At 35.9% G+C, this 13,467-nt stretch overlaps 1 protein-coding gene and 1 long non-coding RNA gene across 4 annotated transcripts in view; one reads left to right on the forward strand and one right to left on the reverse strand.

The window, feature by feature from the left end:
- MAP3K1 (mitogen-activated protein kinase kinase kinase 1) overlaps nucleotides 1-13,467 on the forward strand; it is an 82,485-nt gene that overhangs the window by 37,704 nt on the left and 31,314 nt on the right. For all 3 annotated transcript variants that reach the window (XM_019930029.3, XM_073802127.1, XM_033852876.2), the window contains 5 exons: nucleotides 3,134-3,284; nucleotides 3,934-4,134; nucleotides 7,854-8,054; nucleotides 8,477-8,593; nucleotides 8,976-9,124. In XM_019930029.3, coding sequence (XP_019785588.1) covers nucleotides 3,134-3,284; nucleotides 3,934-4,134; nucleotides 7,854-8,054; nucleotides 8,477-8,593; nucleotides 8,976-9,124 — 819 coding nt within the window. The remainder of the gene's footprint in view (nucleotides 1-3,133; nucleotides 3,285-3,933; nucleotides 4,135-7,853; nucleotides 8,055-8,476; nucleotides 8,594-8,975; nucleotides 9,125-13,467) is intronic.
- The window catches only part of LOC109549121 (uncharacterized), a 72,596-nt gene that overhangs the window by 9,564 nt on the left and 49,565 nt on the right, over nucleotides 1-13,467 (reverse strand). The gene's annotated exons all lie outside the window — the stretch shown is intronic.

The raw sequence follows: 13,467 nt of genomic DNA on the forward strand, positions 1-13,467 counted from the left end.
ACATTTTGGGGGGGGCGGTGGTTTATAGGTTTGCAAATTGCAATGAGCACTTTAAAGCAAAAGTACAGAGCTGTGAAAGAGTGGAACTCGAGATTCCTAATTTGAGATTGGGAAGGTCTGTAAGGAGTTGAAGAAAAGCCAAAGAGTGGGTAGAAATGAACAAGGTAAAAAGTAGACAAGTAAGAAACAGCCTGTGCAAAAAACCCGAGCAGGAAAGATGTTGGAGCCAGGCAGTGAAAGAAACAACAGAAGGGGGTGGGCGGTCCGGGTGACTTCAGTTGAGGTAAGACTGGATGATGCAGGGCCTCACAGGCCATAACATTCTGGATTTTAGTCTAAGCCCAGGGGGAAGCCACCGGAGGGTTTTAATGGGGGAGGTGACCTTGGCTGCTCTGTGAAGCCTGGATTGGAGTAAGATTCAAAGTGAAGAAGCTGTTGCTAGTTCAGACCAACTAAGTTGGCAACTTGGCCTGGGTGTTTTGAATGGAAGATCTGTTTTCTTGAAAATAATTTGTCAGTATTACCTGAAGTCTTAATTTTGTGTACATTTGGACCCAGCAGTTCCACTTCAGGGCATTTATTCTAAAGAAATAATCTTAGATGTGTGCAGAAGTTGAGCTACTAGTATGTTTATCCTCTATTATTTATAATAAGAAATTGGTTGGAAAGATGATAGTATTTTGAAAACAAGTGGAAAGGAAAGAGGAAAATCATACTGACTTTAAGGAAGCCACATCATCCAGGAAGATTTGTTTAGATAAGGAGAGTTCTCTGTGTGTTTGAGCGGGTACTAGGGAAAAGACACTGAAAATACAGAATTGAGAAGAGATGCTCATAAAACAAATTTGGGGGAGGAGAGACATCTAGGACCAGGGGAAGATAAGCATCTTTGTCAGGGAGTGCTGCACCATCTGGTGTAAAAATGCACTGCAGTTCTGCAACGGGACTTACTAGCCTGGGAACCTAAGCCATGCCTTGCAACATTGTTACAGGGGGGAAAGTGCTTTTCAAACCAGAGTTGTAAGTGAATTTGTAGTATGCAGTCAGCCCATGAATTTGATTGCCTATAAATCTGAGCTTCCCTGGGTAAGTACTGACTGAGCAGGATGAATTTTTGAGAGAGTATTGCTCTGTCTCTACCCTCCCCGCCCTCTTTCCCTCTCCCTTACTTTCCCCCTTCCCTTTCCTCCCTCCCTTCCTTAGCCTCTCGTCCCTCCCTATTCCTCTGACCACCCCTAACATTTACACTTCATGATATATTTAGGGAAGGAATAACAGCCAAACACTTAAGTGTTTTATTATTTAAGTAAATAATAAAATCAACTTCCTCCCTCCTTCCCTCCCTTCCTTCTTCCCTCCCTCCTTCCCTCCCTCCCTCCCACATTGCCTCTTTCTTAGTGACAGTTTTTGTACCTGTGTGGTGGAAATATTTTACTATACGGTCTTAATGCCCCTTTGCAGGTTTCAAATGTTAGTGTTCTTTGCATTACTTAAAAATATCTAGGCCAGTCTCTGGCACAGAGGTATTTAACATACTGGTTTTCACTCCTCTCACAGTGTTGATGCTTAAGTAAAACCAGTTAACTGTTATTTCCTTTCTAGTGCATATTTAGTTTTAAGTAGGGTTTTTTTGTCTTGTTCTTTGGGTTGTTTTTTTTTTCTGGTTCTTTGCAAATACTGCTGCTTTATAGTTATGATTAGCTGGAAAATTCCTAGAGGAGTTTAAATTTGACTTTTTGGTAAGCTTGCAGTTATCATCTCTGGTATTTCCTTGAGTATTTCCTTTTCCTATCAGTGTAAAGAAATAACTATTCTGTAGCTCTACAGAATTTCCAAAATAGTTACTGAAGTTAGCTTAGTATTTTTAAAATTGTTACTTCTCCCAGAATGCAGTTGCTTTAACTCTTTCCTTATGAACCAGTTTTAAAACCCATGGCTGTATATATATTGTGTGTTCCATATATCCATGTATGGATATGAGTGTATTTTGAAGTTAGTGGATGCTTTACCTATTAGGCTTTGTAGAAATAGTTCTCAAAAGTTACCAGCCTGCAGGTTATTTTATTATGGTGACTCCACAATATATTATGGAGTAAAGGTCAAAATGTTTGTACCAGGTAATTTTTACTATTTATATATGGAGTACCCCAAGTACTATATCATGTTCTGAGAAAACAAATTTAATCATTGAGGTGTTGAAAAAATATTGTGGGATCACAGAAGATGTGGTTAGGTTTCACCTAGCTTATTAAATATTTAGCTGATTTCAGCAAATGAGCATATCCACCAGATTTTATCTATATTGACTTAAATTGTTGGAATTCCTGGGATAAATAGTAGTAAAATACTCTTCTAAATATTTGTCTGTTATATACTTGAGTATGTTAGAATGGTGTAATTAGAAACAGTGCAGTTTTCATGAATGTATTTGTTAATGCAATGCTTAATGTCTTAGGATGCTTTTTATTAACTACCTAGAAACAAAGGTCTGCAGTAATATTACTAGTAAGCCTGCACCTTCTAAATAGAACCTTTCTTTTTTTTTTTTTAAATAAATTTATTTATTTATTTATGGCTGTGTTGGGTCTTCATTGCTGTGTGCAGGCTTTCTCTAGTTGTGGTGAGCGGGGGCTACTCTTCGTTGTGGTGCGTGGGCTTCTCATTGTGGTGCTTGTTGCAGAGCACGGGCTGTAGGCACACGGGCTTCAGTAGTTGTAGCATGCAGGCTCAGTAGTTGTGGCTCGCGGGCTCTAGAGTGCAGGCTCAGTAGTTGTGGCGCACGGGATTAGTTGCTCTGCGGCATGTGGGATCTTCCCAGACCAGGGCTCGAACCCGTGTCCCCTGCATTGGCAGGTGGATTCTTAACCACTGCGCCACCAGGGAAGTCCAGAACCTTTCTTTTTAAAGGCTAATATTATTGAACTCATGTTATCAGGCAACATTCAACACTATCCATGTTATAATTTCAACAATATAATGTGATTCACAATGATATTTTCATATCTTGCTTAAATCATTTAGGGGTTTTAGCAGTTATCTTTTTAGTTACATGTCCATTGAAAGTATGAAATAGAACCGTATTGTTCTTGGAAATTTTTTTTCATATATAAATCTCATTCTCCTTCCATTTTAGTCGTGAGATGGAGAATAAAGAAACTCTCAAGGGGTTGCACAAGATGGACGATCGCCCAGAAGAACGAATGATCAGGGAGAAACTGAAGGCAACCTGTATGCCAGCCTGGAAGCACGAATGGCTGGAAAGGAGAAACAGGAGAGGCCCTGTGGTGAGTGACTGTGGGTTACCTGCTAATAAGGAAGAAAGCATAGGAGGAAATGAAAAATTAAGCATAAATAAATCCTCTTGTAAGCTTTTTTTTCCTTCTTCATTTTATATGCAGTGGTTTTATTTGCCTTGATACTTTCTAGACAATTGAACAAAACATAGCTAAAACTATTCTCATTAAGCAACTTAAACTGTTCTAAGAACTAATCCCTTTGGTTGAGTGGGAGAGGTAATGCTTAAAGCAACACTGCCCTCTAATGTTAGTATCTAAAATCCTTTAATTAGAGATTTCCATTGTACTTAAAAAAGAAAAGCAATTTTTCCAATTTTATTTTGATGTTTTATCTCTAAGGTAGGATCTAAGGATCTTAATTCCAAATCTTCTAAAATCATGTATGACAGCATTTTAAAATGTATTATGTATTATCAACATTTAGTTGATAAAGCCTAAATGACTAAAATCTGTGTGGGTAAAAAATAGTCTTCATTTATGGCTTAAAGTAATAATAAAGAGAAGCTGATATATTGTCTGTTGTATTTGTATAATACTGCATAATAAAAAACTCACTGAGCTCATGCCTTAGTCTGATGTTCAAATTCACTTATTTTTTAATTTTTTAACTAATAAAAATATTGGCATTTTAATTTAGGTGGTAAAACCAATCCCTATTAAAGGAGATGGATCTGAAATTAATACCTTGGCAGCTGAGTCTCAAGGAGAGGGCCACGCAAGCGCTGCTTCCTCAGCTCCCAAAGGCCGACGCAGTCCTTCCCCTGGCAGCTCCCCATCAGGCCGCACAGTGAAATCTGAATCTCCAGGAGTAAGGAGGAAAAAAGTTTCCCCGGTGCCTGTAAGTTGATGACTTAGCAAATATGTTAAGTTTCTACAATCTTTAAACTTATTTATAACACGGAAAAGATTGGCTAGCCGTCTATTAGAGCAACAATTCCCAAAGTATGGCCCACAGACCCTTGCTTGGGGGAACCTGCCCTGAGATGCTTCCTGTGGATCCATTAGGTCAAAACTAATTTTGTAATAAAACTGAGATGTTATTTGCCTCTTTTACTGCATTAACATTTACAGTGGTGGGTAAAACTGCTGGTGAATTTGCCTGAATTAAAGCTATGACTGTAGAAACTGTATTCTTCACTTGGGTATTTGGCAAACATTTTCCTTAAGAAGAATTAAGTAAGACTCACTTCAAGGAAAACAACTGATATGTTTCTTCACTAGTGGTAAAATTTGAGATTTCAAGCAAAAATTAAGAGTTTTGGAAAACTCATATCCACCACTGTAAGCTTGAAAGCTTCCCAATACTTAGACTTTTCTATAGGCCAGTGATATTATCAAATGTGATTTTTTTTTTGTATATTGCACAATGAAATGTATGAACTTTTAGAAGATCTGCATAACTTAGTGAACCAGAATTTTCCATATGACCAGTGAATGATGAAACAAAATCATTCTTTAGTAAATGATCCATTCCAAGTATATAAAATAAACCATCTAGATTTAATGTAACAGTAGGAAAAGTTTGTTTATGTGGTTTCAGATTCCACATTACAGCCTCCTTTAAGGAAACCACTCCTTTGATGTAGTATCAAAGAAGAATATTCATCATTATTTGAAAAGGATTTTCCAAATACGTATCTGTGTGAGGCCAGATTTTCTTCATGTACTTTAACCAAAACACCATTATCACAGCAGATTGAATGCAGAAGCATAGATGAGAATGTAGGTGTCTTCTGTATTGAGCCAGACATCAAAGAGACTTATAAAAAGATAGGTGCTAACCCCTCTGAGAGAGACAGACAGACTTCCACTGGCAGAAAGCAAGTTAAACATTCTAACCTTGAAGAACAAATGAGTGAATGGCAAAATGACTGAGATATAGTGACCACAATGGGAGATTTGGTTTTCCTCACATCCGAGGTTGTTAAAGCATATAAATACTTCAAAAAGTAAATTTTAAGTAAAAATTTTTACAGTAAAGCCCAAAATTCTCAATAGTATTTATTGGCTTTATGTGGACACACCTTTAAATTAGCTGCTCAAAACAGGATCTTATTAGCTCAAGAATCTACAAATTGGGCAGGGCTCAGCAGGAGTGGCTTATGTCTGCTCCCCATGGCATCTGCAGAAGCTGGAATATCCAAGACTGCTTCTTCACTCACATATCTGGTGCTTCACCTCGAACAGTTGGGGGCTGTTGGCATCTCTTTCTTACAGTATGGAAATTGGGTTGCAACGAGTGTTTCAAGCTAGGAGAGCACAAGGAACAGATTCTCTCTCACAGCCCTCAGAAGGAACCAACCCTGCCAGCACCTTGATCTTGGACTTCAAGCCTCTGGAACTATGAGACAATAAATTTCTAAGTCCAAAAAAAAAAAATATATGATTCAAGAGGGCAAATCTCAGCGTGGAAGCTCTTATCAAGCCACCACTTGCATCATGTTTACTAATGCCTTATTACCCAAAGCCGGTTACATGCCCAAATCCAGAATCCACGTGGTAGAGGACTACAGAAGGGTGTAAATACTGGGAGGTGTCGTTCATGGGGGCCATTCGAAGTAAAAGTCTACCACAAGTAAATACAGAATTGTGTCTCCCCTCCCCCTACACCTGTTTTGGGATATGTGCTAGACAAAGTTACTTCCTCATTCTTTATAACAGCTACCTAACATTTCATTATCGGGATAAATCATGGCTTATTTGGTGAACTACATCCTAATGGACATTTATATTCCTTCTTAACTTCCATTACTAAAAACAATGGTGCGAAAATATTTTTTATGCATACATCATTTTGCACATCTTTGAGCATATCCATAGTCTGAATACTTAGCAAGTCCAATAGCAGATGCATGTGTACTTGTTTTTGGTTTTGTTTTACTTTTTAGTAATTGCCTGTTAAAAAATAATGGTTTTATTAAGATATAATTCATATAATGTACAATTCACCTGTTTAAATTGTACTGTTCATTGAGTTTTGGTATATTTACATAGTTGTAGCCATCACTACAATAAATTTTAAAACACTTTCACCACCCCAACAGGGAACCCCAGGCTAATTAGCAGTCTCTCCCCAGCCCTAGGCAACCACTAATCTACTTTCTGACTATATATAATTTGCCTATTCTGGACATTTTATATAAATGGAATCATATAATATGTATGGTCTTTTGTGACTGGTTTTTTGCAGTTCGCATCATGTTTTCAAGGTTCATCCGTGGTATAACTCCATTCATTTTTAATTGTAGAATAATATTCTATTGTATGGATATACATATTTTGTTTATTCACTTATCAGTTGATGGGCATTTTGTTTCCACTTCTGGCTATTATGAATAATGCTACTGTGAACATTTCTGTACACAGTTTTGTGTGGACATATCTTTTCATTTTTCTTGGGTATATACCTAGGAGTGGGATTGCTAGATCATATGTTTCACAAAGCAGCTACACCATTTTACATTCCCGCCAGCACTGTATGAGGCTTCCAATTGCTTCGTTTTCTCGCCAACTTTTATTACCTTTTAACTATTTAGTTAGGCATCAAAAAGAACTAGAATTTCCAGTGGGCACTGATGGAAAGACCAAGTTCTAGGGGAATCAGTGAAGTGGAGTGAGAGCGACATATATCACCCTCACCACAGGAGAGTTTTTATCAGCCTCCAGTGAGATGTCTTAATCTGGGAAGAGTCACTTGCCACTAGTTCTCTACAGAGTGTACCATGGGGGGAATTCCATGGAGCTGTTTGTAAATTACCAGTCACAAAAGAGCATTTAGTAATCCCTTAAGTGGAAACCAGGAAATTGGATGCTTAATTTTTATCACTAGAAACAAATCATTTTACCTGCTTATAAGGCGAATTTTCTGTGCTTTTTATTTTGATTTACATAATACTTTTCAAAGAAGTCAAGTACTTACATAGTAATTCGTAAAATTACCACATGGTTGTCTCTCTAGGCCAAAGATTTATTATTAGTTACAGGGATGACAGATTTTAGAAGTTTACTCGTAATGAGTATATCAAACAAATGCATTTGCAAAATACATTTTGTCCCATCATATTATATAGGCATTTTTTCAGAATATGAGAATGGTGTCGGCTATGACCTTTTTTAGGTAGCTTTTTTCTAATGGAGAAGTGAGCAATTTAGCTAATTTTTGTTTTTTTAAAGCATTTCTTAATTTTTTAAAAAATTTATTTATTTTATTTTTGGCCGCATTGGGTCTTTGTTGCTGTGTGTGGGTTTTCTCTAGTTGCGGCCAGCGGGAGTTACTCTTCTTTGTGGTGCGCAGGCCTCTCATTGTGGTGGCTTCTCTCATTGCGGAGCACAGGCTCTAGGCGTGTTGGCTTCAGTAGTTGTGGCACGTGGGCTCAGTAGTTGTGGCTCGCGAGCTCTAGAGCTCAGGCTCAGTAGTTGTGGTGCACGGGCTTAGTTGCTCTGCGGCATGTGGGATCTTCCCGGACCAGGGCTCGAACCCGTGTCCCCTGCATTGGCAGGTGGATTCTTAACCACTGTGCCACCAGGGGAGTCCCCTAACTTTTAAATGTTGTGAAGTTTCAGAGCGGGAGAATCACACCACCTCGAAGAGCCCCTTCACCAGATGGCTTCTCACCATACAGCCCTGAGGAAACAAACCGCCGTGTAAACAAAGTGATGCGGGCCAGGCTGTACTTACTGCAGCAAATAGGGCCCAACTCCTTCCTGATTGGAGGAGACAGCCCAGACAATAAATACCGGGTGTTTATTGGGCCTCAGGTAGGAATTGTCACCATTTTACTTTTTATTAGGATGTGGTACTAACTCTATGCACTGTAACATTCTTAAATTTAGATCAGTTGTGTAATTCTCTTTAGTAAACTAAAGAGAATTCAAATTATATTTTGGGAACTAATAAACACTTTTACTTAATGTGTTTATGAAGGGTTTTACTATGATTTAATATACTTCAGAATACAAATTTGGTCTTTTTAAGAAACCAAAAATAAGAGATTAATTCATGGAGATAGCTGTAGCCTTTTCTTGCGTATCCTTATATATCTTATTATATAAGGATAATGAAGAAAATTATAGAAAGTTTAGTATAATAAACTTGGAAATATTTAAAAGTGATCAACTTAGGAGTTCTAATAGAACACAGATTTATTAAACTGTGTTTGTGTTTTTTTTAAACTCTTTAGAACTGCAGCTGTGGGCGTGGAACATTTTGTATTCATCTACTATTTGTTATGCTCCGAGTGTTTCAGCTAGAACCTTCAGACCCAATGTTATGGAGGAAAACTTTAAAGAATTTTGAGGTAATTTTTAAATAAATGCTTTATAGTAAAATTGTCAACAGATTTTTATGATATTCCTGACATTTTTCCATGAGCTTTAAATTTAAATAGACAGTGGTCATTTTAAAGGTGTGAAGGTATGTAAGGATTACTTGATGTTTGTAAATAGTTCTCTTATAGTCTATTGACTAATTAGTTTTTTCTTCTAGACTAAAAAAAAGTAAACACTGACCTGCTGTAAAAATACTATCCTTAGTAAGCTATATGTATTCTTATTTTTGAAGCCCTTAAATTGGCTTTGTGAAAAACTTAGAAAATAAAAGGCAAATAATTCAATCTCTAGAACTCTTCATATGTATATTATGGCACAAATGTCATTGTTACTGTCTTTTTTCAATGTTAGGTTGAGAGTTTGTTCCAGAAATATCACAGTAGGCGTAGCTCAAGGATCAAAGCTCCATCTCGTAACACCATCCAGAAGTTTGTTTCACGCATGTCAAATTCTCATACATTGTCATCATCTAGCACTTCTACATCTAGTTCAGAAAACAGGTTAGTACTTTCTAAGGAATTAAAAGCATTAATCCAGTGTTACTTTTTAATTTTAGGGATAATTTTTATATATATACTTGTTAAGTTGCTCTAAAATGATATAATTATTGAATCTTGGCTTTCAAGGTAAAATCAAGGGTAAAAAATAGTAAAGGTCATCTAAGTATATATATTTGGATATTTTGTCCTGAAAACTACAGTGTTGAAAACGGCACCTTAAATATCAGAATATAATAAATGTCCATTTCACAAGAAAAATCAGGTGGCAGGTATAAAATAAGTGGCTACTGTTTATCAATCATTACTTTGTGCCAAACACCTTATATGTTGGTCTCATTAGGTAGGTTTTATCACTTTTGCAGATAAGGAACCTGAGGCACTATATAAAGAATATGTCTATAATTTTTTTGATATAAATAAATTATGTACAAGGCAAAGTGGTTATCCAGAATCACTTTCAAATATAGGATGTTTAAATTTCATGACATCACTACTTCTCTCATAGATACTCTCAGGGAATCCTCATTACAGCCTATTTTACATGTGAGAACATAAGCAGGCTCTTCTGAACAAAGAGACTAATAAGCTGTAATTAAGAGATACAGTAGCTGTTAATCATAGTTGTTAATTAAAATCTGCAGTGCTTCTCAAACTTTCCCATTGCTTAGTTGCTGATAAGAATAAACTCATGAAGGATCTGAGATGTAGCCCAATATGACAGGTGTGAAAAAATTAAGAGTATTATCATAAAAAGTCATGTCAGTTTTCTTTCTTTTCCAAGATTTCTTTATTGCTTTAATGAAAAAATGAGGTTCTTAAAAATCACTCCAGAAAGGAGTGCTGCTTCTCTTAGGAGGGCACCCCCTGTGTGTTCCCAGGAACCTCAGTCTGAGAAGCACTGGTGTAAGTGCTTTTAAGTCTCATTCTCATCCCATCAATCTTTTAAGTATTGTAACTACTTCAAAATTCATGAGGAATAGAAAGTGATGATATCAGGACAAGGGCATGATGAAGTAAAGAATTGAGAGAGAAGATTTTTCATCTATGGAAGAGATGAAAAATTGAGAGAGAAGATTTTTCATCTATGGAAGATTTTTCATCTATGGAAATGTTTGAATTTTATTATTTTATATTAAATGAATTGATTTTAGAATGAGAATTTTATGAGTTTTTTTGGACATTAGAGATTTTCCAGTTTACATGGTTCAGTGATAAATAAAGCCAGAAGAGGTCATTTGAACAAAGGCAGAACTGGAACCTGAGTATCCTGATTTCTAGTTCAGGGCTCTTTCTCTTACCTGTTATCTCTTCTAAATAAATGAAAAAAATAGCTTTACTTCTCAAGCTTCCTTACCCAAACTTCTAGAGCCTTTCTCCTTTTGATTGATATTTCTGTAGCTTTTTATTTTGGAAAAAAATAATAACTGCTTTAAACCAGGTGGCCAAAGTTAAAATAGAAAGTCTCTCTCTCTAAGATGAAAAAAAGTACCCTTTCAATATGGGCTGGCCATAATTTGGGGTTTTTATTGATTCATTTGAATTTTTTGTATCCAAGGGGGGAAACCAAAGAAGTTGTAATCTTCCTAAGATTATACTGTGTAGGTAAGTAGGTTAATGTTTCATGTAATCACAAATTTTTATGTCTAAAATAAATATTTTAAGACTAAAATTAATTAAAAAAATTATCTGGAGATCTTATTGCAGTATATTAATTTTAAATGGTATATAAGAAACAATGAAAAACAGAATTGGGACAGATTGAATATGCATATAAAAAATAATTAACAAAACCTTACCAACGAAATAAAAGCTGCAAACAGAAACCTATGGTCCAGGACATAAATTGGCAAAGGACGTGAAGAGAATTTCCACAAAAGAACAATTTCAGGGTGCTGACAAACATGAAAACTGTTCAGGCAACCTAATAACTAAGGAAATGCTCATTTAAAAAATATATATATATCAGATTTATTTACAGAATTAGTAGATCCTTTGTAATGCGACAGTTCAGTTCTTATAAGATGCTTTACTGTATGTAGTGGTATAGCCTTTCTGGAAAAAAATAAATGTGACTTTTTAAAACGTTTATAGTCATTGATCCAGTAAATGTATTTTTTTTTTAAGAAAAAAATTTTAATTTGAGAAATGTACAAGACTTACATATATGACTGTTTCTCACAGTACTATGGTGAAAAATTGGGAACAACTTAAATATCCAGCAAATGAATGGTTAAAATATACCCATATTATGAGTATTTCATGCAGCCATTAGAATTATGCTTTTGAAGAATACTGAGTGGCATGAAATAAATTCAGATTATAATACTGTCATGCATGAACCCATTTTTTATATATAAAAGGTATTATAGGTACATAAATATTGAAATGAATAAAAAAATTAATGGTTATTAATGGGTGGTATTATGACAGGTGACATTTTTATACTTTAAATACTTCGGGCTTTGAGGGTCATTGGGTCTCTGTCACAACTATTCAGCTCTGCCCTTGTAGCTGAAGTAGCCGTAGACAATATATGAATGAATTGGTGTGGCTGTGTTCCAATAAATCTTTACTTACAGAAGCTTGACTAATTTGATCCCCCTTTAGTTCGCTAATCCCTGTTCTCTACTCAAGTGATTTTACTTCTGAAGAAACTGCTAGAAAGAAAATCTGAAATGTCAAAAAAGAGGGCACAAAGAGGTTTCTAACGGTTTCTTAAAATGTGGAAACAACTCAAATGTCCAGCAATAAGTGGGTGCTTAAGAAGTTAGGATCTGTCTAATCAATGAAAAATTATGCCACCACTTGAAGAGTTTAATAAGTAGAATTTTTACGATAAATCTCTTAACATGAAATTGTACATGTATATAGATAAATGATCTGAATAATGTTTACAAAATATGTACTTGGAAAAAAGGTAGAAAATACCCCAGAATGGAATATTTTTAAGTCAGAAAAGCATTTAAGAAATAAGTTGCACTTACAATTTGACTAAATTGTGGAACTTTATTTTTCCTGTATTTAAGTCTTTTGAATAAGCTAATTTTGGTGTAATTATTTGAAAAATTATTTGATCTTGGGTCATCTTTGCCATTAATATTTTTATTTTAGATTGTTGTGTAAATCATTTCTGCAGTGTTTCGTTAATTTTTGTCATTAATACATGCATATTTTAATAGCTTTTCCCGCCTCCTCATAGCTCCATAATTATGAAAAGAGATAGACAGGATAGATAAATGGGAGGGAGAGAGACTAGTAAGTGTGCTTCAGCTCAGGAATCACACATCGTGACATTGATGACATATTTGTTCAGCTTTCAGGGAAGTTTTTTGGGGAACTGTTATTTGCTGTCAGTCACTCAGACCTGTTTTTCAGGAATTATAGCTTAAGATAGTAGAAGTGTAATATTGAGCCCAGGGGAAAGCCTGAGCTTAGTAGAAGCACGAATTTGTAGGGATAAGTAGGTTATGGGATCTTCTCCTCAGGTTAAAGCCAAATGATAGATTTGCCACGAACTGTTCTGTGATCTTGGGCAGCTTACTTATAATACCCCAGAATCTTGTCTTTATGTTGTAATGGAAATATTGTTATTTTATTTTTTTTCTTTTTCTAACATCTTTATTGGGGTATAATTGCTTTACAATGGTGTGTTAGTTTCTGCTTTATAACAAAGTGAATCAGTTATACATATACATATGTTCCCATATCTCTTCCCTCTTGCGTCTCCCTCCCTCCCACCCTCCCTATCCCACCCCTCCAGGCGATCACAAAGCACGGAGCTGATCTCCCTGTGCTATGCAGCTGCCTCCTGCTAGCTATCTACCTTACGTTTGGTAGTGTATATATGTCCATGCCTCTCTCTCGCTTTGTCACAGCTTACCCTTCCCCCTCCCCATATCCTCAAGTCCATTCTCTAGTAGGTCTGTGTCTTTATTCCTGTCTTACCCCTACGTTCTTCATGACCTTTTTTTTCCTTAAATTCCATATATATGTGTTAGCATACGGTATTTGTCTTTCTCTTTCTGACTTACTTCACTCTGTATGACAGACTCTAGGTCTATCCACTTCATTACAAACAGCTCAATTTCATTTCTTTTTATGGCTGAGTAATATTCTATTGTGTATATGTGCCACATCTTTATCCATTCATCTGATGATGGGCACATAGGTTGTTTCCATCTCTGGGCTATTGTAAATAGAGCTGCAATGAACATTTTGGAACATGACTCTTTTTTTTTTTTTTTTTTTTTTAACATCTTTATTGGGGTATAATTGCTTTACAATGGTGTGTTAGTTTCTGCTTTTAACAAAGTGAATCAGTCATACATAAACATATGTTCCCA

This window comes from Tursiops truncatus, chromosome 3, assembly GCF_011762595.2.
Source record: "Tursiops truncatus isolate mTurTru1 chromosome 3, mTurTru1.mat.Y, whole genome shotgun sequence".
In the NCBI taxonomy this organism is placed as follows: Eukaryota; Metazoa; Chordata; class Mammalia; order Artiodactyla; family Delphinidae; genus Tursiops; species Tursiops truncatus.